The following is a 26,468-nucleotide window of genomic DNA, read 5'->3' on the forward strand; positions in this document are numbered from 1 at the left end:
TGGACCACAGGCGCACGCGCAAGCGTTCCGGAGCCCCGCCCCCAGGCTGGTCCTGGGGCAACTTGGGAAATAAAGTGTCTCGGGAGAGGCTCCCGACGATCACGTGATAAATCATACCAATTGGCGCGTTTCTTACTCTAGCACCGCTCCTGAATTTTGGCCAATGAGAAGTCGACGTCGTTTCCCTCCACTGGCAGTCATGGCGCCACCCGTGAGGTACTGCATTCCCGGTAAGTGTGAGGGGCCCATAGCGAATTCTGGATGGGATAGAGCAGGAAGCCTGGATGGCCGGCACCTTATGGGGGCCCGTGACTGATGCAGCGTTTTTCTTCAGGCGAACGTCTGTGTAACTTGGAGGAGGGCAGCCCGGGCAGCGGCACTTACACCCGACACGGCTACATCTTTTCTTCGCTTGCTGGCTGCCTGACGAAGAGCAGCGAGAACGGCGCGGTAAAGGGGCAGCTTCCCATTTCCCCCTTTTCTTCCTTTCTTTTAGGCAGCTTTTGGTTTCGCGACACTACGGACGCGTCTTTAGTGCCTCAGCAGTAGAACAGCGGGTCTCCACTGCTGGGCATTTTAGCCACCACAGACCGGATGTGTTCCTCTCGCTTGATTAAATTGCTGACACTCGAGGAAGGAAGTTAGGGAATGAGCAGAGGCAGACTCAGCCCTGCAGTGAGCTTCATCTTGTCCGAATGTCTCCTGTCTCCGGTTTCATCTTGCTCCGCTATTCCCACCTCACTTTGCAGTCTTGTCACACAGGCTTCTTTCACTGTCGCTGGTAGGGTAAGCTCTCTCCTGCCACAGAGCCTTTGTACACAAACTGTTTGGAACACGGTCATCTCCTTTGCGTGTTTAATTCTTACCTTTCAGATAGCTTCTCTAGTATCACTTTATCTGAGAAGCCATGCTAGACCCACTAGTCAAGGAAAGGAGTTTTATGGGCTTTTATTTTTTGTTTTGTTAAACTCTCACAAGGAACTACACTTCTTTCCTTCCCTGTGCTCAGCTTTGCAAATAATTAAACATTCAGTTACATGTTCCCCCTTGACTCTTCCCTTACTAAACTCTTTAAGTTCCACGAAAGCAAACCTTGCCACCATACCTTTGGTGCCAAGCACAAGGGCCTGTGCTCAATAAATTTTGTTGAGTGCCTAACACTGTCCTCTTTAGTTCCAGAGGCTGATCCAGGATCAGCCCAGGATCAGATAAACAGTCTTTGAAGGAGCAGCTTAAAAATATGGGGTATAGTAGAAAGAGGATTCAGAATTAGAACATTTAGGTACTGGCTAACTAGGCCTTGTTTCTGCTTCATGTTAGAAACTTGATCTCTGGTTTTAGGTTTTACCTCATATGTAAAATTAGAGGCTTTTTATTCAGTCAATTTTGGGAATGTCTTTAACATATCTAAGTTTATTCATTTCATATATTTATTGAGCATTTTCATGTGCCAGGCACAATGCTGACGTCTAGAGATATGGTAGTGAGCCAAATACACATGGTCCCTGCTATCGAGGAACAGACATAAATTGTAAACAAGTAAATGCTCAAATTAGTGTATGGCTGCAAATGTGATGACTATTTTGAAAGAATATTACAGGTTACTGTGAGACCATGTAAAAGACAAACCCACTGTGGTCAGCAGAAGTGACACTAAACCTGAATCTAAAGGATAAATAAAAATTGGGTTGGTGGGGAGAGCACAGTCCTGGCAGAAAGAACAGGTTGAACACAAATTTTGAGATGGGAAGATGTTTAATGAGTTAGTGAAACTGAAAGGCAGCCAGGGAACTGAAGCACAGTAAACAAGGAAGAGATAAATCAAAGATGAGGTTCAAAATATCTGTCTTGGGGTGCCTGAGTGGCTTGGTCAGTTGAGAGACTGACTCTGGATTTTAGCTCCAGTCATGATCTCAGACTCCTGGGATTGAGCCCCATGTCAGGACCCCCCAACAAGTGGGGAATCTGCTTGGGATTCTCCTCTCTCTCCCACTGTCCCTCTCCCCATTTGCACATGCACACACTCTCTAAAATAAATAAATCTTTTAGGGGTGTCTGGGTGGCTCAGTGGGTTAAAGCCTCTGCCTTCCGCTCAGGTCATGATCCCAGGGTCCTGGAATCAAGTCCTGCATTGGGCTCTCTGCTTGGCAGGGAGCCTGCTTCCCCCTCTCTCTCTGCCTGCCTCTCTGCCTACTTGTGATCTCTGTCTGTCAAATAAATAAATAAAAATATTTTAAAAAACAAATAAATAGGGGCACCTGGGTGGCTCAGTCGGTTAGGCATCTGCTTTCGGCTCAGGTCATGATCCCAGGGTCCTGAGATCGAGCCCCACATCGGGCTCTCTGCTCGGCAGGGAGCCTGCTTCCTCCTCTCTCTCTCTCTCTCTCTCTCTCTATCTGCCTCTCTGCCTGCTTGTGATCTCTGTCAAATAAGTAAATAAAATCTTTAAAAAAATAAATAAATAAATCGTTTTTTAAAATGTATCTGTCTTACACCAACAGCCAATACCTTGCTCAAAGAGAAAACTACAAGTATTTCCTTAAAATAGAAGAAATCAAGTATGGCCATTATTATATAATATTTATTTGGAAATTTTAGCCAGTACAATAAAGTGAGAAAATGAGGGAAATAGTATAACTTTGAAGGAGTCAAGTTATCCATGATGATAGACGATGGTTATATACCAAGAAACCCAAGAAAATCACCAAAAACTTTCATAGAACTGATCTGAAATGATTAGATTATGTGTTCTAGTAGCATTCTTCCCTTGAAGAATGGTCCCTTGACCTTCCTATTGTCTAGAATTTCTAAGGCTGTCTCCTCTGGGCACTTATGTCTATAGTCCACCCGTCCTTGTGAACTCAGCTGTGGACCAAAGCATTACTACATTACTCTTAAGCCACAGATACCTTTATGCAAGGTTTAGTCAGGATCTTACATTTTATTGTTTTCTCTATAGCTTCCTGTCATTTCTGTGATGAGAGAAACAGAGTCCCAACTACTACCGGATGTGGGGGCTATTGTAACCTGTAAGGTAAGTTGGTTTTAACCTCCCTGCTTAAGACACTTGTTCAATGGCGAAATCATGATCATTGTGGAACTGCACTGTCAAATACCATAGCCACTAACCATATTGGCCATTTAATTGAAATGAATTAAACAAAACTAAAAGTTCATTTCATCAGTCCCACTAGCAACATTTCAAGTGCTGCCCTGTTGGCCAGCAGTGAACATTTCTATCAGCACAGGGTTACTGGACTGTGCTGGCCTGGAAAGTTCTGGGATAGTGATCAAGGCATCCTGCTTCAGCAGTCATAGTTCTTTCACTGAGCTAAGTCTCTAAGTATGTAGTTTGCGAAACAGGGGTGTCAAAGGGTAATAAGGAGGCCTATTTTTTAATATCTAGAAGCTAGATCTTATTCTGCAGGGAAGCAAAAGAGCTTATATTCTAGCATTCCTTTTAAATCTTGTCTTTTAGGGTATTCCAGGGGAAGTACAAGTTAAGGTTGCCGTGATCAATAAATGTAATATATCCTTACTCCCTGCCCATCCCCACCTTCTTTTTTTTTTTTTTTTTAAGATTTTATTTATTTATTTGAGAGAGAATGAGTGAGAGAGAGCATGAGAGAGGAGAAGGTCAGAGGGAGAAGCAGACTCCCCAGGGAGCTGGGAGCCCAATGCCGTACTCTATCCTGGAAGTCCGGGGTCATGACCTGAGCCTAAGGCAGTCGCTCAACCAACTAAGCCACCCAAGTGCCCCATCCCCACCTTCTGCCAGGTTAAGTTAACTTGTAGCTTTTAGTTGCTCTCTTTATAAATTGTTCCAGTAGAAAATCTGTGTGTTATTCTCAAAACAACTGAAAACGCAGTGATCCAAATATTATGCAGTACCTCAAATGTACACTTAAATTCTGTTGACTCTATGGGGCTTTTAGCAAGATCTGCTGAAGGTCCAGATTTGCTGTAATATCCTGTGTTTATTTATGTTAGTCTTCTGTATTTTTCAAGATCTGCTCCATATTATTTCATTGGATGCCTACGGTAACTTTATTAGGTGGCCAGAGTGACTCTCATCCCACTAGACATGTATCGTTTATGCAAAGTTAAGTAGGAGTTAACTTGTCTTAAATTCTATAATTAATAGGGTTGCTTGGACTAAAATCCTGGTAATTCCTACTTTCTTGCTGCCTCCTTGAGCTCACAACTGCTACTATTCTAATGCTGATCTTTTCTCTGTTTCACAGGTCTCTAGCATCAATTCACGCTTTGCCAAAGTGCACATCCTGTATGTAGGGTCCACACCACTTAAGAACTCTTTTCGAGGAACTATCCGGTAAGAAGTGTTCATGTCTTTACCTTGGCCTCCACACCTGAGGATAGAAGAGGGGACTGGAATTTTTAGGAACAATTACAGTTCCTATACCTGCCTCTCTGGCTCCCATCTTTGTGTTCTGATTCTGTCCAAAGGAAAGGTTATAATGTATGAGCTAAGACAAAAGGAAAATAGTGACAAGATTAGGCTTTAAAGTAAAATGAAAAGAACTGAGCTAAGCTGGAGACTAGTGATGCACAATGACTCATATGAAACAAAGTAGAAGACATTTTAGGAAATACCTTCCTTTCTTTTATTTAATATAGTTTTGTTTTTTTTTTTAAGATTTTATTTACTTATTTATTTGACACACAGAGAGAGAGAGATCACAAGTAGGCAGAGAGGCAGGCGGAGGTGGGGGGGAAGCAGGCTCCGCGCCAAGCAGAGGGCCCGATGTGGGGCTTGATCCCAGGACCCTGAGATCATGACCTGAGCTGAAGGCAGAGGCTTAACCCACTGAGCCACCCAAGCGCCCCTATTTAATATAGTTTAAACCCAAGGATTTGAGACATTAAAAAGATTAGTGTGGGGGGGCACCTGGCTCAACGGGTAAAGCATGGATAAGTCTTGATCTTGGGGTTGTGAGTTCAAGCCCCATGTTAGGTATAGAGACTACTTAAAAATAAAACCTTAGGTGCACCTGGGTGGCTCAGTGGGTTAAGCCTCTGCCTTCAGCTCAGGTCTTGATCTCAGGGTCCTGGGATCGAGCCACACATCAGGCTCTCTGCTCGGCAGGGAACCTTCTTATCCCCCCCACCCTGCCTACTTGTGATCTCTCTCTCTCTCTGTCAAATAAAATAAAATCTTTTAAAAAATAAATAAATAAAATCTTAGGAGCACCTGGGTGTCTCAGTTGGTTGAGTAGCTGACTTGCCATTTCAACTCGGGTCATGATCTCATGGGTCATGAGATTGAGCCTGTGTTGGGCTCTGCGCTCAGTCGGAAGACTACTGGAGACTCTCTCCCTCTGTAAAATAGAGTGCATACTCCCTCCACTCATATGCGCCTGTGCTGTCTCTCTCTCTCCCTCTCTAAGATAAATAAATAAATCTTAAAAAAATAAAATACTTTAAAAAATGGTTAGTTGGTGAAATGGTAGTTGGGTGTTTTGTTTGTTTTTCCTGTAGGTTCTTTGAGAAGGGATCAACAGTTCTTGTGAGCCAGATAATTTAACTTCTGAGGCCCATTCCACTCTCAGGATTCTGTGTTGTTCTATAGTGCTTCTCTTCAAGCTCTACTAAGGCAGCAAAGTTCCTTAATTTTTCCTGCCAAATCTGTTCTGCTTTTCTATACTCAGAGGTATTGATACTGCTGCTCTGTGTGACCCAAGAATGGGAAAGTGGTTTTCTCCTCCGGATGAGGACTTGGAATGCTTCTCTACCCCACTTCTCTCGTGGCATCTGGGTCCCCATTATGACTCGTTCTCTCTACTCTTGTAGCTCTTTGTCTGCTATGATTCTGCAGAATAATTCTTTCTCACCGATAATTAATCTTTCTGTTAATTCTTTTTTATAGCAAGGAAGATGTCCGAGCTACTGAAAAAGACAAGGTTGTTGGTTGGTCCTTTTTCTTTTTTTCCTTATGACTTTAGGAATCTCAATCCTTTTAAATTATTCCACTGAACTTCAAACATCTATAGAAATGTAGATCCAAAGATCCAAGGAATTTTAAGATGTTTCCTACTAGAAAGTGTGGAATTCACCTCCCTGTCCTGTTCCTCTCCCTTAGGATTTTTGTTCTCTCTGTTGACCAGAAGGCGATTAGTTTACTCCTTGCCTTTGAAACCAGGTGTTTATTCTTTGCTGTTCCGATTTACTCTGGATCCTTTCAGAGCCAGCTATAGTAACTTTTGTCCAAGTCAGATTCCTGATCAGGTTACTGAATTAAAAATCTTTGCTTTATATAACGATGCTGTAGAAGCAATAGAAGTTGTTGATTGGCTTGACTAATGATGACTTTTCACCCTGTGGGATTAAAAAGTAGATTGGGTCTACCAGAGGGGTAATAGTTTCATGTAGATCTGATTTAAAGCTTTCACTTAACAATCCTGTTCTTTTCTTACAGGTAGAGATTTATAAGAGTTTCCGTCCAGGTGACATTGTCTTGGCCAAAGTGGTATCCTTTATTCCCAGGAGTGTTGTGGTCCTTTGTCAAAACAAAAAACAGAAGTAGAAAACAACTCAAGTGGTTATGGGAGGGAAGACTTATCACCCTTCATTTTCCTTTACCAGTGTTGTGTGACTAGATCTCCCTGGGTGATGCACAATCCAACTACCTCCTGACCACTGCCGAGAACGAGCTCGGGGTGGTGGTGGCCCACAGTGAATCAGGTAAGTCTGTACATCCATGTGCTCACCTTTCCCTGGGAGCTATGGTTTGGGATTAATCCACTGTTTGCTCTTGTTACCCTTGTTTTTTTAATTATCTAGGCAGCAATAGGAGTGTCAGTACTTACTACTGAGATTAGAATGATTCTCCTTATATAACTGTAATGGGGGGGGGACTCACTCTATAAGTCAGTGGCACCAGTAAGGCTTTTTCCATATGCGGTGAGGTTCACTAGGCTGTTTGGTGATACTTCAGTTCATAACCAGCCTTGAAAGGGAAGGGTCTTCGGTAAACATTTGGGCTTTCCAACTTCAACACCAGCTCTTTCCTTTCAGGTGTCCAAATGGTTCCCATTAGTTGGTGTGAGATGCAGTGCCCTAAGACCCACACTAAAGAATTCCGGAAAGTGGCCCGAGTGCAGCCTGAATTCCTGCAGACCTAAGAAGCCACATTTTACCCCACGGAGAGGGGTAAGCCGTTTATCTAAGAGTACGTGTATGGATCCAACATCAAGATGCCATTGTCTTTATTCAGACGCCTGGGGTTGGCCAACAACCACCTTTAGAAAAATCTGCCAGCAACTTATACTTTAGGTGGAATATTTCTTATGAACCTTTCAGTGGATTTCATTTTCTGGAGTGATCAATTTCTCTTTTTTGGAGGCGTCAACAAACTGTATCATGTTGGAAGTAACCTGTTCCCTCTAACGGTCCTACAAATACACATTTTTTGCTGAGACAAAACATTTTTTACTAAAAAAATTTTATGGCTTTCGTTGTCTTGAGTAGGGAAGCCTCTAAAAAGCATCATGAGGGGCGCCTGGGTGGCTCAGTGGGTTGAGCCTCTGCCTTCAGCTCAGGTCATGATCCCAGTTTCCTGGGTTCGAGCCCTGCATCGAGCTCTCTGCTCACTGGGGAGCCTGCTTCCTCCTCTCTCTCTGCCTGCCTGTCTGCCTACTTGTGATCGCTCTCTCTGTCGAATAAATAAATATTTTTTAAAATAAATAAATAAAAAGCATCATGACATTCAGAGGAGGGGTTTGCCTGGTTGCTGACACCCATTAACGGACATGTGTGAAGTGCTTGCTTACTCTAGAAAAGCCTAATCTCCAATCTTTCTTATATTTTGTATGTTCTAAGCACTTCCACTTACTGAGTACTTGCTATATGCCAGGCACTGAGTCGAGCACTTTATATACATCTCATTGAGAGACAGTACAGTTTAGTGAAAATTAAAGAATACATGGTGATTCAGGGTGCATGTGAGTAGTTCTGAAAGTAATTAGATGAACACAGTATTACTAATTTAGGGGGTACCCCAGCACACGTTTGTTAAACCTGAACTGAAAAGAGGGACAGAGCACGGTCATGAGAGACCAGGGAAGGATGTGTGAAATAAAAGGAACTGAAGAACTTGGCTAAGTGGAATGAAAATATTCAAGGCAGAAAAAGGAGCCTGAACAAAGCGCAGAAGGAATGGACATCCAAGTTTGGGGATGAGGAAGGGATAAGGGTTAAGCGTGGAGAAGCTGCCGAGGGCATGGAAGGAAGAATTAGAGATGTCAGTTATTGAGATGTTCTTCAAGGAGCCCATCTCTTTCAGGTGTACTGACAGTGGTTACCTGTGAACTCCAGAGTCAGCCCACCTGGGTTTATATCCTCTAGCTGCTAGCCTTGAATAGGTTAGGTTGGTTTTTTAATAGAAAACCGAATTGAGATCAGTAGCTTCCCATGCAGTTTTAAGAAATAGTAAGAGATTCCTGGTCCACTTTGCCCATATTTCCCCCAACGGTAACACTGTACAAATTATAGTATACTAAAATAATCAGGATGTTGAACATTGATAGTAATGCAAGTTATTTTTAAGTCTCTTTCCTCGTCTGGCATAGTATGATGTCATGGGTTATTGTGAGGAAGAAATGCCTAAGTTCCAGTACACACCAGTATTATGTTGTTATTACAGATCTGGTTGCCTTCTATCAAGGATCTGTCAAATTCCAGGCCTTATGTTACAATGTAGTTTAAGTAGTCCCCTTACTGATAAAGGTTTTAAAACTTTACAGATTTTCCTTTTTTATAGGCAATGCTACCAAGAAAACCCCTATCCTACATATCCTTGTGCATGCCTAAGTTCTGTGGCAAAACAGATTCCTAGAAGTAGAACGCTGGGTCAAAGAATGGGTATTTTTTAAATTTTGGTTAGGTGTTCCCATATTGCCTTGCAGGAAGATGCTACCATTTGATTCTCTCTACAGCGTTAACCACTTTAGCCACTTTACTTACCTCTGAACTTCCCAGTAGCCCTGGAATGTTCTGATCATTTCTACATTTTACAGAGAAGTAAACTAAGGCTTAGAAAAATCAGTTCACTTGCCCTAAGTCACACAGACATCAAGTGGCAGAGCATTAGAGCATTATTCAAACTTAGGTCTGTCTTATAAAGCCAACATTTTTTCTTCTGTACCATGGTGCCTTTTTCTAAATATTGACTAGAACCTTGGGCATGAAATTAAAGGCTCTCCAAATTAGCAATGGTTCATTGAGTGCTTGTTGGGACTTCATTCAATAAACATATACTGAGCAGCTAGGAGTTAAAACAGTGAACGATAGAATCCTTTCCTTGTAGAGCTTACATTCTAATGAGGAAAGACAGGTGATACGTAAACAAACATTCTAATGAAGTGTCAGAACATTTGAAGCAGCTGAATAACAGCTCTCTCTGATCTGCAGAGCAGGATGGATTTCCTCCATTAACCATCCAGTATTGTATTACATGTTAAGTTTGTGCCTGTCTCCCCTAATAGCCTGAGCTTTTAGGGCAGGAATCTCTTTGAATCTTCAGTGCCTGATACCGTGACTAAACATAGCAAAAGCACAATACAATTTTTTTGAGTGTTCTCATAGCTGACTCAACAGCTACGCCCAAATAGTGATATTTAGTGATGAAATCTGCTAATCTACAACTGGTTCTAAGGGATGAGGAGGATACTGGTTTCTGTGCCTTGGAATAGTGATTCTCAGCCTGGGTGAGGTGATTTTCAAAACTGCCTACAAATCGCACCCCCCCCACACACCAGATGATTATGCTTAGCTAGCTACCCTGGCTACGCAGGGTCTTGGAAGGATGCTAGTTGTTGGTCTCCTGGTGGTGTTGGTAGATAATGCAGGCTTTCTGTTACTTTCCTGCCTCTAAGAGTTCTAGTCAGTGAGTGAAGACTGCCATAAACTCAGATGATGTCAGGACACAGAGTAAGAGTAATCTAAGCTGATCCAGTCTGATTTGGGTGAAGAGCCTTGATCAAAGGAAATTATCAACTTTCAGTCTAAGATTCAGTATAGGCTAAGTAAATTTAACATTCCACCAGACTGTTGGGAGACTTAAATTACTAAAGCTCATCCTAGAGTTACTGGACAGATCAAGTGAAAAACTCAAGAAGATGATTAGAAGTATTTAAATTGAAATAAGGACTTTAGTTGAACATCTTTTCTCTGGGTTCCAGTACTTGGTAGCATATATTTGACCAGTTTCTGCATCTTTTTCAGCCTGTTTCTTCTGTAAACTGGGGATAGCAGCCCTTTCAGAGGTGATGAAGATTAGAGACTGTGTATGTTAACATGCCTCAGCCAAGTGGCCGGCACAGAGGAGCTTCGTGAGAGCTTCCCAGACGGAGGTCCCTATTTCCTCCTGCTAGAAGAAAGGCATTAAGAGCTTTTTCTTGCCTTGGAGTCTCTCTTATGATCCCACAGTCTTTTCAAAGGCCTTAGAGAGAAGGTAAATGTGAGCCATGCCCCTTCCTAATTATTTATATAATGTAATCAACTTCTTTTCTCCTGCATCATTTTATAAAGTTGTGTGTAATTTCTGAGGATGAAAAGTGAATCAAGTTTATAGATTTCTAATGGAAAAATATTAGCTTTTTAAAGTAAACAAGCCTTTACCTTACTCAAAAGGCATAATGGGGTTTCAGAATTTGATTTTCCACTCAAGTGGTACTCAGTAACCAGCGTCACGGAACAAAAGCTGTAGAGGCAATAGGAATGGAGAGTTCAGCTAAGATGACCTGCCCCCCCACCCCACCTCAGCTCCCCAACCTAAGATGGAAAACCTAGTAAGGTATACCATATGTGGACCAGGCTGTGTTAACTGACTGGTTGTCCTAGAGGGACACTATATCACACAGAAGTTATTGCACATCACTCCTTTATTATACTGATCTGGAAAAAAGATTTAGTACAATTACGCTCAAAATGAGTACTGAGCCCAGGGTGGGGCCAAGCAACTGGAACATGATCAGAAACAGATACCGTGAAAGACACACTTGGACATGATCAAGAGGCATCTCACTGCCATAAAACATTAAGGCAGGGGAGGGATTCTAAAACACAGCAGGATGAACTCCTAGGCCTCAGACGTCAAGGAGTTTATCCCACACTGGTGTGAGGAATGACTTATTTTTGGATGATCACATGTGGGAATAGTTCAACCGCCACTAGAAACCCCAGAAGGGTTTCGTTTTGTATTATATATATATGTATGTACTACTTTTTTTTCTTGTAAAAGTAAATGCAACATGTAGAACATTCAGATTGATCCCAGTCTTCTGGAGCCGGCTCTTCTAGGGTCAGAGGGGAAATGACTATTTTCATCACGATGCAGGTTACATTCCTCTTCCACTGGAATGCCTAGAGCGCCCCCCTCCACCTGTACAGAACAGTGCAGGACTCGCTCGTGGGAACACACACAGGCTCTCCTGCTCCTCACTGGTCACACCTAGCATGGTTCCTCCCTATCCCCATTGCAAGCAGCTCCTCAGTAGTAAAACAGTAGCAAAACCCCCAGCATTACTAATTCCCTACTCGTGGGTAAGAGTCTTCTCTCAGCTTGGACTGAGAACCCATGCCCCAGAAGCGCCATTCTGACTAGAATATATGAAGGGAGTGGGTGCAAGAAACAAAATGGCTAAACGAAATTAGGAGCCACTGGTCCTCATCTGCAGCTAAAACTTAAGATGCCTACAGATAGGGTCAGTGTGACATGTGCAGGGAAGAAGTGCAGAGGAGTGGGATGGACAGGGAGGGGAGGTATCCTTGGGGAAGTAGTCTGCCTGCTTCCCTTCACTTTTTGGCCTTGCCCTGGGCAGCCACAGCTTCCATGGCTTTACGCACGGTCTCTTCATCCCCCAGGAACTGCATGGGCTTGATGGGCTTCAAGTTCTTGTCCAATTCATAGACCATGGGAATGCCTGTTGGAAGGTTTAGTTCCATGATAGCCTCTTCGGAAAGACCTGAAAATACACACCGTGATTAGCCATGCAAGACACAAATCCATGTCACCTCTGCAGGTGACAAAGGACTTCAGTAGGAATTAAATAAAACAAGACACCCTTTCTGGTGTTTGTAATAACAGTAATGATCCGTATTACAGATCAGTCACCCAAAGAATGCACCCAATACTTATTTCTCAGCCACTGAAAAGCAAGAAGTATGAAAGGTGTGTACCACAGATCTCTCTCCCAAAGTAGGGTTAGGACCAAACACATCTCAAATGTCCTATGTGGTCCATCCAGCCTGCCAAAAATCAGCAAATCTGTCCCTCTAGGCCCTCAGGTAAAGCAATTTAGAATGCAAATTGAGATTCATGTGTGAAGTTGTACCAGGTTGTGATTAAGGAGGATTTTACCAGTTTCAACTGGCAATCCTAGTCTAAAGGTGAGCATCTCAAATTATAAAGTGTATGTGAGTAACAGATGGCAGCCTCTGCATCAGGTCTGAAGGGGAACCTGAAGTTCTGCATATACAGTAAGCACCCAATGAGTCTGTCTACGATGCTTTGAGGAAACAAGGGTAGAGGGTGACCAGGAGTCAATCTATCTCCAAGGCTCTCAATATGTCTAACCTTTTCCCGAAGGTATCCTTTGCATGCAATAAGTCCCTGATTAGTGGCAATTTTGCTGTATGCCTCCTTGAGGGTTCCCCTGAAAAATACACATACCCTCCAGATGCTTGACAATGCCCCGAAGGCTGTTGCCATGGGCTGCAATCAGGACTCGTTTCCCCTCCTTAATCTGGGGAACTATTTCTTCGTTCCAAAAGGGCAGAGCTCTGGCAATTGTGTCCTTCAGACTCTCACAGGAGGGGAGCTGATCTTCAGTGAGGTCTGCATACCTTCGATCCTAAACAACAAAAAAAAATCCAAATTCACCCATTAGTAGTAGCTGCATCTGTTCCGGCCACTCCTCATCCCCTAATTAAAGTGATGAATCAAAAGCTCTCACCAGCGCACAGAATAGAGCTGAGAGCTTGGAAAAGGGGCTAATTATTACCTTGAAGCTCTTCCTACCACCACTGCCCACTACTGGGAAGATTAATTTTTCAAAGAAACAGAAAAGAAGGGGGGGAAAGTAAGTACAAGGCTCTTCCCAATTCACTTAATCTTCTACTTGTCTTAGAAGGGCCCTACAACTATGGATAGGTTTTATGAAGTATGTCAATGAAGAAAGAAAAAAAGGGGATATATTTTTAGGTAAGTAACTATCAACTAAATCTTTTAACAAGTGAAGGTCATTCCTTAGAGAAGGATAATTGAAAGAATTAAGTATTTATTATAAATTATAAACTCAATGGGACTAGGCAGACACTAATAAAAAGCTAAGAAAGAGTGAGGCCCAGAACCATAACCCATGGTCCTAAGTGGAGTTGAGCCAAACCCCGTTTTACCATACCTTACTGATGTTGCCATAGAAGGGATGGTCAGGTTCCATTGGAGGTGGTGGGACATCATAGGAGCGCCTCCAGATCTTCACCTGGGCCTCGCCGTGCTTGGCAGCAGTTTCTGCTTTGTTCAGACCAGTCAGACCTCCATAGTGCCGCTCATTGAGGCGCCAAGTCCTCACTACTGGCAGCCACATCTGGTCAATGGCATCCAGCACTGTCCAGAGAGTCCGAATTGCTCTCTTCTGCACTGAGGTGAAGCAGATGTCAAACTCATAGCCAGCATCTGGGAATCAGAAATTCAAAGTGATAAGCTAATCAGATCCACTCTGGAACCAGAATTTCCTTACATATAAATTTAACTAGTTTGTATACTCCAGCAGGAAAGACAATCTTGTGCCTTCACAAAAGATAAAAATTTGTTATTTTATAGTTGACAACATGATTCCCCAATAATTCACCTAACCCAAGACCTAAACATATTGTCAAGTAGCTACTGTGTACCATCTGTGTGGCTTATCCTAAACCACACAGTGCTGTAATTAAGCCACTTTAAGAACTTACTTCTCCAATTCTTTCAAGAAAAAGATGCTTAAAAACTTGGAATCTCTTAATATATAATAATACGTATAGAGGGCTTGCCATCTGTCAAGCACTGGACTATTCTGTATGTGTTTTGTCTTCATAACCATCCTTGTAACCCATGCTAGAGGAGTTGAGCAAATTATTCAAGGTCACAGCTTATACGTGAGAGATTAAAATCCAGGCTGTGTGACTCCAAAATCCAACTCATAACCACCATCTCTAGTTCCCTCTACATTTTCCTAACTCCTAAGGATCTGGATATTTGTATTTTAGTTAAAACAGTCACTTTTAACCAATGATTACTAATGTATTTCAGTTCTAACTTCTTGTCTAGGGGAAGTGGATTTTAAACCCCCAACAATCAGGACATAGCAAGAGCTCTTAGAGGATGCTGATTAAAACTTAAATTTTTTGCCTGAAATTGTATGTTCACTATGGAGTGGAAATCACATCACAATTTCTTTATCCAGTTTCTGTTACAGTCAAGTGCCAGCCTGTACCTACTTAGGTCGATGGCTAGACCAAGGTTTAGGAGAAGCCACTCCCTGGAGAAAGAGCAAAAAGAGCAAATGCTGTGCACTGATTCATTTATAAATGAATCTCTCCTCCACACTCGTTAGTTCTTAAGGGGTGGTAATCAAGAGTTATGCTGCCCCAACCAACAGGCTACAATTCATATTTCATGAAAGATTATCCCCCCTCCCAATTTAATAAGGAGATGGCCCTTTCTTCATGTAGTGTTTTCCTCCATGAGGCTACAAAGGCCGTCTTTGAAATTCAGCACAAACTTTCCTGGTATTGCCTCATATGGAGGTTGCCAACAGTAATTAATGCAATGTGAAGTGAATTCTCCTGCCAGTCATTCAGCTGAGAATGAGGCCAGTAAGAACTATGCTGATGGGGGAAGGGAGGATTAATCACCAGGAAACCCACCACTACACTACCCCCAAGGGAAAAGATGAAGAATCTCATCAGTGAGCCTCAGGACAAGTCCTAGTAGACTTCATTACCATCTCCTCCCTAACTCTAAGGAAGGGATGGCTCCCCAGTAAAAGGCTGAGTCACCAGGAAGCAACCATCCATAGTGCAAACGTCATCTCCCATGCTGCAAAGCTACTGGCTGTTTCACTGCAATTATTTCCATTCTCAATGGAGTGCCTACCTTTGGATATCCAAATAGGCCCCCAAGGAGAAAAGTAGTTCCCCTGAGGGCTCTTAACAGAGAACTCTACAGCCTCTTCCTTTAACTTTCCCATTAAATAAAAGCATAGCCCAGGGGCGGGGTAAATGGTGTGGTGTGGACCTCATCCTCCCCCAGAAGTAAGACTGCATGGGGGAACTCAGTTCTCACTGGCTTTCTCCTGAAACAACTCAAGAGTTTATAAACCTTGGGGTCCCCAGGTGGCTCAGTCATTAAGCATCTTCCTTTGGCTCAGGTCATGATCCCAGGGTGCTGGGATCAAGCCCCAGATCCGACTCTGCTCAGCGGGAACCCTGCTTCTCCCTTTCCCACTCTCCCTGCTTGTGTTCCCTCTCTCGCTGTGCCTCTGTTAAATAAATAAAATATTAAAAAAGAAAAAAGAGTTTATTAACCCTACTATGATTGAAAGCTCTGAAGAATTTAAGATTTACTCATGTATTTACTTTAGGTTTCTTACATTAATCATAATGGTCTTCACCATTCAGATTTCTGCTTTCAGTCTTTTTTAATATAATCATGAGTGATGCCCATAACAGATATTAAGATCTTAAATGAAATTTTTCTAACTAATGCTACCCACATTTACTTACAAATTGAAATAGGGGGTGCCTGGCTGGCTTAGTCACAAGAGGATGTGACTCTTGATCTTGGGGTCATGAGTTTGAGCCCCATATTAAGTGCAGAGATTACTAAAAATAAGCAAGTTTAAAAAAAAACAAAACTGAAACAGGGTCTGTTAAAGAGGAATTACAAGTTTGACCATTTGATCAGTCTTTTAGGGTACAGCTGCAATTATCTTTGTCCTGGGTTAGTCTCAGCAAACCACCACAGACCCATACAGGGCTTCATACCAGACAGGAGAGAAAATGGCCTCCTTTACCAGCACTTTCCCTCTCCCAGCCTCTCCTAATCTAAGTCACACCAGACCATCCCAAAGCGTTCACACACACAGCCAGCAGGATTACATTTCCCACTTTCCAAACCTGTGCTTCATTTCAAACAATCTACAGTGAAGGCAAGACGCTAGAGTAACCTGAGGCCAAATACCTCTTCCACATCAGGCATCAATGACCCTTTTAAATGGCTGCTTCTCTGTCCAAAGGTTAGAAAGGAGCAAGGCAGGAGCTGCCCTAATCATCAAAGGAACACCTTCTCAGACCAGAGAGAGTCTCTGAGTTGCTGACAGCTGGGAATGGTTCCTTACAAAAAGCATTCCAAAACCACGGAGAGCTATCCCCCCTGGGCGGGGCAAGCCTGGGTAGATGAGTTTATCTCACTGCCACTTCCACCTTTGCCCACCTGTTACTCAACCCAAACTGGAGCAAGCGGGATGGACTAGGAATAGAAAGATACGACCTTGAACAAGTCATCTATGCAATCTTCACTTCTCCCAACTATGAAAGAGGGCCAGGAAAGAATAGAAAAAAGGGGGTTAAAATCTGTCTATGGAATCTGCACAGGATCAACTCAAATCCTTCATTCATTCATTCGCTCAATTACATTTGAAGATGGATTTTGGACACAGAATTTGTGGGATGCTGAACAGCAAAGGCCTACATAAGCACGTGGGTTTCTGAGGCCCGCTGCCTACCCGCGCACCCCCCACCCCGCCGCGTTACTCCCCCACAGCCAAGGACCCGCGTGTGGCCTGACGTTTCATTAGAATCGCAGCGACCTCCTGAAAAGGCGTGGTTACGGCTGCTGGAAGGCACCGGGCATCCCATGTAATTACCCGTCCCCGACTTACTAAATGCTCAGACTAGAAAATGGGAGAATTTCGCAAGGTGGTGTCGTGGAGAACGCAATGGGTTACGGGGCGACCGCCCTCGGCCCTCTTCCTGGCGCGGCCCCTCACTCCACTGGATGACCTTGAGCAAGTCGACCCCCCCCCAACCTGGGCCCATTTCTTCAGTTGCAAAATAAATTGCTGGAAAGCTGAAGCTCAAGGTCAGCCCTCTCTGGGAGGGCACGGGGGCGAGCCAGGCGGCGGCCCTCACCGTGAGGCGCCCGCCCGGGCCTCCGCAGCCCCCACGCACTGCCCAGCCCAGCCCGCTCCGCACCTCGCAGCGCCTGCCCGCCGCGCTTCGCCTCTTCGTGCCCGGCCGGGCTCAGGTCGGCGTCGTACCAGCCGCTGAAGCGGTTCTCCAGGTTCCAAGCGCTCTCGCCGTGCCGGATCAGCACCAGCTTGTATGCAGCCATGGCGGCGGCTCCGGGTGCGACACACACTGGGACTAGCAGAGATTCCGGAGTTGCTGCCCGGGCCCAGCCGCGCCTGCGCGCTCACACCCCGCCGCCGGGTTCCCGCGCACTGGGTCGCCCAAATCTTTCCACTGGCTTGGGGCCGCCCTCGGCCCGCCGGGTGTGCGCATGCGCCCCGTGCTCGCGCTGCGGCCGTCGTGGGGGAGGGGCACGCTCGAGGGCGCCAGAGCGCATGCGGTCTCGGCCGCTGGCCCCTAGTCTGTAGAGGCTGTCACGGAGCGCACGTAAGCGCCGAAAGGCGGCGGGACTTTCGGGCACCGCCGGGCTGTGGGTGCCCGAGGGGGCGTTCGAGAGCCACCCTGCTGTCCTAGAATTGCTGTTGTTCATAAGCCGTTTGTTCTAATAAAGTGGCCGTTATCATTTGAACGGGGCTTAACTGCGCCAGGTCACTTTTCCATCCGTATGCAGTTTGGGTTCACACACCTGCGTTCGAATCTTCACTCTTCCTTTTTTATTGCTTTGTATCTTTGGGCAGGTCGCTTAACCTCGCCCAGCCTCATTCGTGAATGGTCATAATAAATACTTAGCTGGTGCCAATCTATCTGGAAGGGCTATTCAGTCAATAGTCCTTACGAGTGCTTTCTCATTTTAGTGGATATTCATATCCTATTTTACACGTAAGAGAACTGGCCTTGACTGCTGGTTCCAAAGTCCTGCGCTTCCCAGAAACACTGGGCCGTTTATCCCACCTCTTCGGGTGTCTCCCACTCTCTCTAGTCGGTGTCTCCTGGTCCTCCAACAGTGACGCAAACTCAGGACCCCTTCGAACATTCCAGAAAAAGGAGAGTCACTGCCTGTTCTTCCCCTTACACCCAATCAGCAGTTTAATATCTGCTTGTCTGGACAGCTCTCCGCTACCCTTGCCACCGACTCCTGGTTTATTTCAAACTAGCCACTTTATTGAGCACCAAACCAGGAGTCAGTGGGCTAGGGCCAAAGATGGGTTGAATGTGTTTTCTGCCCTTCACAGCAAGTGGAGTGCCAATAAGACCCACAGGTAAACAGCTAACAATGAAATTGTGCTGTGTGCTATATTTAACAGATTCTAGAAAAGTTTTTAACATGCTCTCAAAAAAAAAAAAAAAAGGTGAAAAAAACCCCTATGTACCAAACAGTGTTATAAGTGCTTTACAAACATTAACTCTTCTAATCCTCATATACTCATAATGGTCCTATGAGGCAGGTATTCTATTTCGTTATTTACTGATGAAGAAAATGAGGGATGAAGTAAACTGCCTAAGGTTACAGGGCTCGGGATTCAAGCTGAGGCCTGTTCCCAAATCCCTGTATGCCCAGACTCAGAGAACTAAGTTGTCGGAATTCACAGCTCTGCCCTGAGTGTCAGGGCTGGGAGAGGTCTTGAAAATTCTCCACTGCAACTCCCCACCTCCTGCTACCCCCAGTTTACATGTAACGGAAGAGGAAAGTGACCTGAACCATTCAAAAAGAGCACACTAGTGGAGGACTCAGGTGATCCCACAGGGAAGGGCCCCAAAGTTGGGACTTGCAGTGTCAGAAAGGGAGGCAGCAGCCTGGAGAGATCCAGAGAGCAGGAGAGCTCGGGGGATGGGAAGCACTGTGGGAAGAAGACCTTGAAGGCTTGCTTTTGCAGCTGGAAGCCAGAATTCCTGGGCAGAGATGGGGATTCACTCAGCTTCAATCACAAATCTGGGAAGAAGCTTAGAGCCTATCAAACCAAGGCGATTTCTCAAATGTCAGTCAAAAGTAAGGATAAATCAGTGGGGTTTGTCCTCAACTACTTTTTTTTTAAAACCTTAAGTGTTATCTCTACTGAACACACAGCACAAAGACATTTGTCAGGGTTGATTCCTGGGCCCTTCTAAGGCACCACGTGGATATGGAAGAGAATTCACACATCCTGAGAACAAAGGATGAGTGAGGGGCTGATTGCAGCTGGATTCCAGCTGTAGGAGCAACCTGAGGGAATGACTTCACAGCTCCTAACCAGGTCACTGCCCTCACTTCTTGCCCAGCAGGGGCAACTGTGGCCCATTAAGTCCCTCTTCCTGCCTGGAGTGTGGGGTGGGGATCTAAGCTCCAGACTCCTCTCAGCTGTCAGGTCCTGGGCCAGAAGCAGTCATTAATAACAAGCCCTCATCTCCACCTGAGGCCTCCAGCCAGCCTCAAAACCCCAAACTCTTAGAGCAGACAGCTTCTCTTCCAGCAGAGTGCTTTAATTCATTCCCCAGACCCAGGGAAAATCTCAGGACTCTAACAGCTTTCAACCAACCAGCTTATCGGTTAAGCTGTTACAAAAACTCAGATAAGGATAATCAGGAGGCACAGCCCAATTACCCTCCACTGTCCATTAAAACAGTAAAGCCCTCTCTCAGCCTTCCCTCCCCCTTTATGTTTTCCACAGAAGCACAACTCTGTTATCAAGCACCCAACATTCAGTGCAGGACCCGGTTTATAACCGAAGTGAGGCAAGCCAAGTTCTCTGCAGGGTTGAAGGAGGGGCAGCTGCCGTTTGGCCCACAGGGATCCCTGCCAGGACACCCCGGGTCCTTACTTGTGGAACATCTTATGAATCCATAGCCTGCTGTTCGGACGTGCCAGCTATCGGTGCTACTGTCTGAGGAAGACAGGATTTCTGTCTGGAAGAGAGAGTGAGCCCAAGTGATTGTAGCTAATCAGGACTCTGGGCTTGTAGAGGAAGAGTGCTTTTAAGGAGGCCTGAAAGTCCCACTCCAGCCCTCTGCGGTCGCCATCTGAGGATAAACAGCGGGAATGAGTGTCACTGGAAAAGAGAGAGGACAACGCTGCTGTGTACTTGTGGCTTCCTACAACTCCCCTGACAACACCCTTCCTTCTCTGTCCTCAGAACCCAGCCTCGGACTTGAGTGTCTGGCCCAGCGATAGTACAAGCCCTTCTCTCTGGATCCTGGAACTCTTCCCGTCTCTAAAAAGAAACCACCCTCTGCCTCTAGGCCCTGCATGTCATAACTACAATGATAAAGCTGCTCAAAGTGGGGCAATAGCAAACCTTTTTGACTCCTCTACTTTCCTTTACATAAAACTGTTTTCCGGGGCACCTGGGTGGCTCAGTGGGTTAAAACCTCTGCCTTCAGCTTGGGTCATAATCCCAGGGTCCTGGGATCGAGCCCCATATCCCCATATCGGACTCTCTGCTCAGCGGGGAGCCTGCTTCCCCCTCTCTCTGCCTGCCTCTCTACCTACTTGTGATTTCTGTCTCTCAAGTAAATAAATACAATCTTAAAAAAAAAACAAAACTGTTTTCCTACGCTATTCCTTTAGATGAAATTCTAAGTACAAAACAGGGAGACACTTTTGTTATTTGGGAACGGTTCACGTTAAGTGTAGTGAGGGACTGAGAGATTAGTGGTAAGAATTAGTACAGGATCTCTGAGAAGCAGTTGCCCAGCAGGATTTGCATTAAAGGTATTAGGGGAAATGCCTGAGACAGGAAATGGGAGGGTGACAGGCTGACAGAGTAGGTGTGACCCAAGTGAAAGAAGGATTAAAGGAAGGTTGAGCGGGTGGAACATTTCTTTTTTTTTTTTTTTTTTTAAAGATTTTATTTATTTATTTGACAGAGAGAGATCACAAGCAGGCAGAGAGGCAGGCAGAGAGGAGGAAGCAGGCTCCCTCCTGAGCAGAGAGCCCGATGCGGGCCTCGATCCCAGGACCCTGAGATCATGACCTGAGCCGAAGGCAGCAGCTTAACCCACTGAGCCACCCAGGCGCCCCCGGGTGGAACATTTCTGAGGAAATTCAGGAGGGAGGTTGAGGAATCCTCAAGCCAAGATCACTCTTCAGAGCAGGCCTTGCCTTCGCATCCTTGGCACAGGGATACTAAGTCAGCGGTGGGCAGCCTGTGGGCAGCACGGCCTCTGACTGAATGCTGTGAGGGATTTCAGAGTGACACAATGGGAGCCCCGGGTCAACCAGCTGTGTGAGATTTGGGGGATGGATTCTCATGGTCGTGCATGTACATTCAATAAATTTGTCAGAAATGTTTTTACGTCTGCACTCAGTGACTCCTTACTAACTGATGGAGGGAAGTTATCCAAGGTGCCTGTCAGCCAATGGCAAGGTGGTCAACCAGGTTTCCAACAGTCCTGCTAAGGATTTTGCTCAGGGCAGAGCTGGGGAGTGGGTGGCTGTCCTATATCTGAACACAGTGGAGGAAATGCCTGTCTCCCAGAGGTGACAACAGGAGCCCGCTCAGGGTTGTCCAGCCTAAGATATGTGGACAAGAAGAACAACAATCAGAAACCCACATGAGTTTCTCAAATGCCTAAACATGGAGTTACCCTGTGATGCAGTGATTTTGTTCCTGGGTGTATATGCAAGAGAAATAAAAGCAAATATCCACACCAAAACTCATATGCAAATGTTTAAAAAAAAAAAAAAGGCATTATTCACCAAAGCCAAGATGTGGAAACAACCGGAGTGTCTGTCGGCTGATGAATGGATAAATAATATGCAGTACAGACATACCGTGGAATATTCAACCATAAAAAGGAATGGAACACTGATACGCGCTGCCTGGATGAACCTTGAAAACAGTATGCTGAAGAGAGATGTCAGATGCAAAAGGCCTCGTGCTGGAGGGTTGGGGGCTTCTAAAGAAGGGATATGGAGTTTCTCTGTGAGGTGATGAAATGTTCTAAAATGGGCTGTGGTCTGGTTACACATAACGGTGAAGTGAACTAAAAACTTTAAATTGTGCAACTGAAATGGGTGAAGTCGACGGTATGAGAATTATATCTCAGTAAAGCTGTTTAAAAAAATCTGTGAGAGGGGCGCCTGGGTGGCTCAGTGGGTTAAGCCGCTGCCTTCGGCTCGGGTCATGATCTCAGGGTCCTGGGATCGAGCCCCGCATCGGGCTCTCTGCTCAGCAGTGAGCCTGCTTCCTCCTCTCTCTCTGCCTGCCTCTCTGCCTGCTTGTGATCTCTCTCTGTCAAATAAATAAAAAAAAAAAAAAAAAAATCTTAAAAAAAAAAAAAAATCTGTGAGAGCCTCACCACTAAGAGCCATCGCTCGCTCGAGGGCAGGGAGGGGGTGTGTAGGGAGAGCTTGGGAATGTGGACTCAGCTGCTGAGCTGCAGGAAGCAACAGTCTTTTTTTCCTGCCAGTCCTGACGCGCGACTGAGAGAGTAAAGGAGGGACGAAGGCGAGGTCTTGGTGGCAACAGGGACAAAAACTTGGCGGTCTAGCCTCAGGCCCCAAACTCTGCCTCCAGGCACCTCACATCTCCTTCCAGACAGGTGACTGGAAGTCAGGTGCCTAGGTCCCATTTCTGACTTCATATGCCACCCCAGGCCAGGCCCTTCCTGGCTATGCAACTAATTTTTCTCCCAGATCCCCATCTGGGGGAACACCCAGCCCTATGACTTTGGAGGGAGGTGACAGACACCAGACCTTCCTACCACAGCCTTGACCTCTCCCCAAACAGCCTCTAAATCCTCTGGAGATCTATCCCCTTGAGCAGCCGTGGTCCACTGTTAAAGTGAAATGCCCGGGAGGATAAATGGTCTGAGTTAGCTGTCACTTGAGGAAAAGAAAGAAGTTCTCATTTTCCTGGACAGGTTTCTCATTGTCCTGTAGCCATGCCAACGAGGAGCCAGCACAAAGGGCTTTAAACCATTTAATCAATGACAGCTCATCTCCCTTTTACTGAACAATGACGGTTTGCCTCAGCGACCACACTTCTGTAACCCAGGAGTCAGCACCAGCCACGCTCTGCATCATCCACCAATCCCCAAACTCTGCCTCCTCTCAGTGTGGCCATCACTGACCTTCATACCTCCCGGCACCTTATAGAAGACCCTTGCTCCCCTCAAAGGGATCACACCCTGTAGGCATTGCTCTGCTCTCAAGTAATAGATCCAGCTTTTTGTTTCAGATACTGAGACAGGGTATCTTCCATAGACACACTCATACTCTGGAATATCCCCTTCCTGGGAGTAATTTATCCTCACTTCTAAAGCCATTGCTCCAATATTGTTGGTGAATTAGAAAAAGGCCAACTCCGGGGCACCCCAGGGGCTCAGTGGGTTAAAACCTCTGCCTTCAGCTCAGGTCAAATTCCCAGGGTCCTGGGATAGAGCCCCACATCAGACTCTCTGCTCAGCAGGGAGCCTGCTTCCCTTCCTCTCTCTCTGCCTGCCTCTCTACCTACTTGTGGTCTCTGTCAAATAAATAAATAAAATCTTAAAAAAAAAAAAAAGGAAAAAGAAGAAGGCCAACTCTTCTAGACAAGCCCCAGTGAAGACTAGATTTCAACTCCTTCAGCTGGGAAATGAAGAAGTCAGTCCACAGTTTGCACAACCGTATACAGCAACCCTGCTCACCCCTCATACTTGGTCAGCCAGTGAGTGCTGCCCATTCTACCTCCTAAACACAGTTTCCAATCACAGTCTCAGTATCAGACCTCATCGTTTCTCATCTGAACTGGTACAGTAGTAGTCTGTAACTGGCATCCACAACTCCAGTCTGGGAATCAGGAAGTGACCCTCACCGGACCCTGAATCTGCCTGCACCTTGATCCTGGGCATCTCAGCCTCCAGAACTGTGAAGAGCAAATTTCTGTTATTTATAAACAGCCCAAACAGACCAATACAGTCCCCTTACCCAAGGCTCTCCCTGATTCTCCTACTAGGTCTGACCACTCTCTGCCAGGCTGGGTCCTCCCACAGCACCTCCCAAACCCCCGCAGGGGCATAGCTGGATGATTGCACAGCTCATCTCTCCTCCCCCCTACCTTTGCTTCCTCTCCAGCCAGCCAGTGAACCCTGCATGGGAGAGCAAGAGCAAGGCGACTTTCATCTCTTTGTAACCAGTCGTTGTGAAGGATGGGACCTCGGGGCAAAGAGTGATAATTCCAACTCCACCACTTAATGCTGTTGAAAACTAAAGCAAGTTACGTGACTTTTCCCAGCTTTGGTTTCCCGGTCTGTAAAGCCTGTAAAGCGTGGAGAACAATAGCCCCTGCTTGGCACCTTCCAGGAACAGGAGGGCAGGGATGGAGGCCTCACGGGTTTGGGTTCTCAGCTGAGGTAGAGGGAGATGACAGGGGCTGTATCCACAAAGGCCAGAGTGGGGTGTAATTACCTCCAGGACTCGTCGCCCTTAATCCAGTCTGGGCTTCACGACAATCACAGAAATGGATTCCTTAACAATAAAAAGTAATAATATAACTTAAAAAAAAAAAATTGCCCTGACTTTGCACAGCGTGGTTGTGAGGCCGTGGCCGGATACTGCCAGTGAAGCCGGGCTCTGGGAGCGCTCATCCATGCTGGGTCTCCTTGCTATGACCATGAAGAGTCCCTGGCACAGAGACGACCGCTAAATGTCACCTTCCTCTCTTCCTCTCTGCCACAATGCCCGATATACTCAGCAGTAGTGTGTATCAGCTGACTAAATGGAGGACCAATACTTCTACTAAAGTACAAACTCCTTCAGTTATTTTCCCAGATTGCAATGTGCAAAAACTCCCTATGAAAATCCAGACTCTTTATTCTGACCCTCAGGCCCATCAGGATCTGCTCCCAAGATAGCCCTCTGATAGCCACACTGACCCTCTCCTGCACCTCCCGGTGAGCTCTGCTCATGTCACGTATCCATTTGACAAGTAGGAGTACTGCACACCTACTAAGTGCAGACACTGATGAAGGCTCTGAGGACACAAGAGTGGACCAGACATGGTCCCTGTCCTCAGGGGGTCCAGCGGTCAAGGAGGAGGTAGGGATTGGCGCCTGGGTGGCTCAGTCAGTTAAGCATCTTCCTTCCGCTCAGGTCATGATCTCAGGGTCCTGGAATCGAGCCCCGCATTGGGCTCCGTGCACCATGGGGAGTCTGCTTGTCCCTCTCCCTCTGCCCATCACCCCCACTCGTGCTCTCTCGCTCTCTCTCTCACTCTGCTCTCTCTCAAATAATTTTTTTTTTTTTTAAAGGAAGAGACACAGGGGCGCCTGGGTGGCTCAGTGGGTTAAGCCTCTGCCTTCGGCTCAGGTCATGATCTCAGGGTCCTGGGATGGAGCCCCATGTCGGACTCTCCACTCAGCGGGGAGCCTGCTTCCCTTCCTCTCTCTCTGCCTGCCTCTCTGCCTGCTTGTGATCTCTGTCTGTCAAATAAATAAATAAAAATCTTAAAAAAAAAAAAAAAGAGAGAGACACAGAAGCAAAAAGCATTTCTATGAATTGAGCTTCAGTGAGCATTCGAGTTCTGAGGTCCTGGAGAGAATGAGATACATCTTCGATTTACAGATGAGAAGACTGAAAAGTTTTGTGCTTGTCTCAGCAGCAGTAATCCGTAGGTTTCTTTTGTTGTTGTTGTTGTTGTCTTAAGATTTTTAAAATTTATTTGTTTTTTTTTTTTTAAAGATTTTATTTATTTATTTATTTGACAGACAGAGATTACAAGTAGGCAGAGAGGCAGGCAGAGAGAGAGGAGGAAGCAGGCTCCCTGCTGAGCAGAGAGCCCGATGCGGGGCTCGATCCCAGGACCCTGGGATCATGACCCGAGCCGAAGGCAGCGGCTTTAACCCACTGAGCCACCCAGGTGCCCCTAAAATTTATTTGTTTTTTGAGAGAGGGTGCACACATACACACGCACACACACAAGTGGTGGGGGGGGGCAGTGGTGGAGAAGGGGCAGAGGGAGAGGGAAAGAATCCCAGGCAGACTCCCCGCAGAGCACGGATCCTTACCTGGGGCCATTCCACGACCCTGAGACCATGACTTGAGTGGAAGCCAAGAGTAAGATGCTCAGCCAACTGAGCCACCCATGAGCCCATAACCTTTAGATCTCTTAAGAGTAGGAGAGCCTTCAAGCATCTTTATGTACCTCCATATGCTAACTTAGCACAGTGTCTTGCATATAATTAGTGCTCAAGAAATAACTTTTGAGGGTCGCCTGGCTGGCTCAGTCAGTTAAGTGATTGCCTTCGGCTCAGGTCATGATCCCAGAGTCCTAGGACGGAGTCCCACATCAAGCTCCTTGCTCAGCAGGGAGCCTGGTTCT

At 45.8% G+C, this 26,468-nt stretch overlaps 2 protein-coding genes across 2 annotated transcripts; one reads left to right on the plus strand and one right to left on the minus strand.

Annotated features, from left to right (window-relative positions):
- Positions 1 to 120: 120 nt before the first annotated feature.
- On the plus strand, positions 121 to 10,596 carry EXOSC1 (exosome component 1). Its single transcript, XM_032883171.1, has 9 exons — positions 121 to 230; positions 335 to 450; positions 2,960 to 3,034; positions 4,245 to 4,333; positions 5,888 to 5,921; positions 6,437 to 6,487; positions 6,618 to 6,702; positions 7,036 to 7,170; positions 10,243 to 10,596. The coding sequence occupies exons 1-8, from the start codon at positions 164 to 166 to the stop codon at positions 7,140 to 7,142; spliced, it is 624 nt and encodes a 207-aa protein (XP_032739062.1). The 5' UTR covers positions 121 to 163; the 3' UTR covers positions 7,143 to 7,170; positions 10,243 to 10,596.
- An 861-nt stretch (positions 10,597 to 11,457) lies between these two features.
- PGAM1 (phosphoglycerate mutase 1) lies at positions 11,458 to 17,494 on the minus strand. Its single transcript, XM_032883166.1, has 4 exons — positions 17,257 to 17,494; positions 13,422 to 13,696; positions 12,692 to 12,872; positions 11,458 to 11,984 (listed from the first exon to the last, which is right to left on the minus strand). The coding sequence occupies exons 1-4, from the start codon at positions 17,393 to 17,395 to the stop codon at positions 11,815 to 11,817; spliced, it is 765 nt and encodes a 254-aa protein (XP_032739057.1). The 5' UTR covers positions 17,396 to 17,494; the 3' UTR covers positions 11,458 to 11,814.
- Between the last annotated feature and the right edge of the window lie 8,974 nt (positions 17,495 to 26,468).

The sequence above is a fragment of the Lontra canadensis genome, unplaced genomic scaffold, assembly GCF_010015895.1.
Source record: "Lontra canadensis isolate GAN:19392208 unplaced genomic scaffold, GSC_riverotter_1.0 scaffold3, whole genome shotgun sequence".
Lineage (NCBI taxonomy): Eukaryota > Metazoa > Chordata > Mammalia > Carnivora > Mustelidae > Lontra > Lontra canadensis.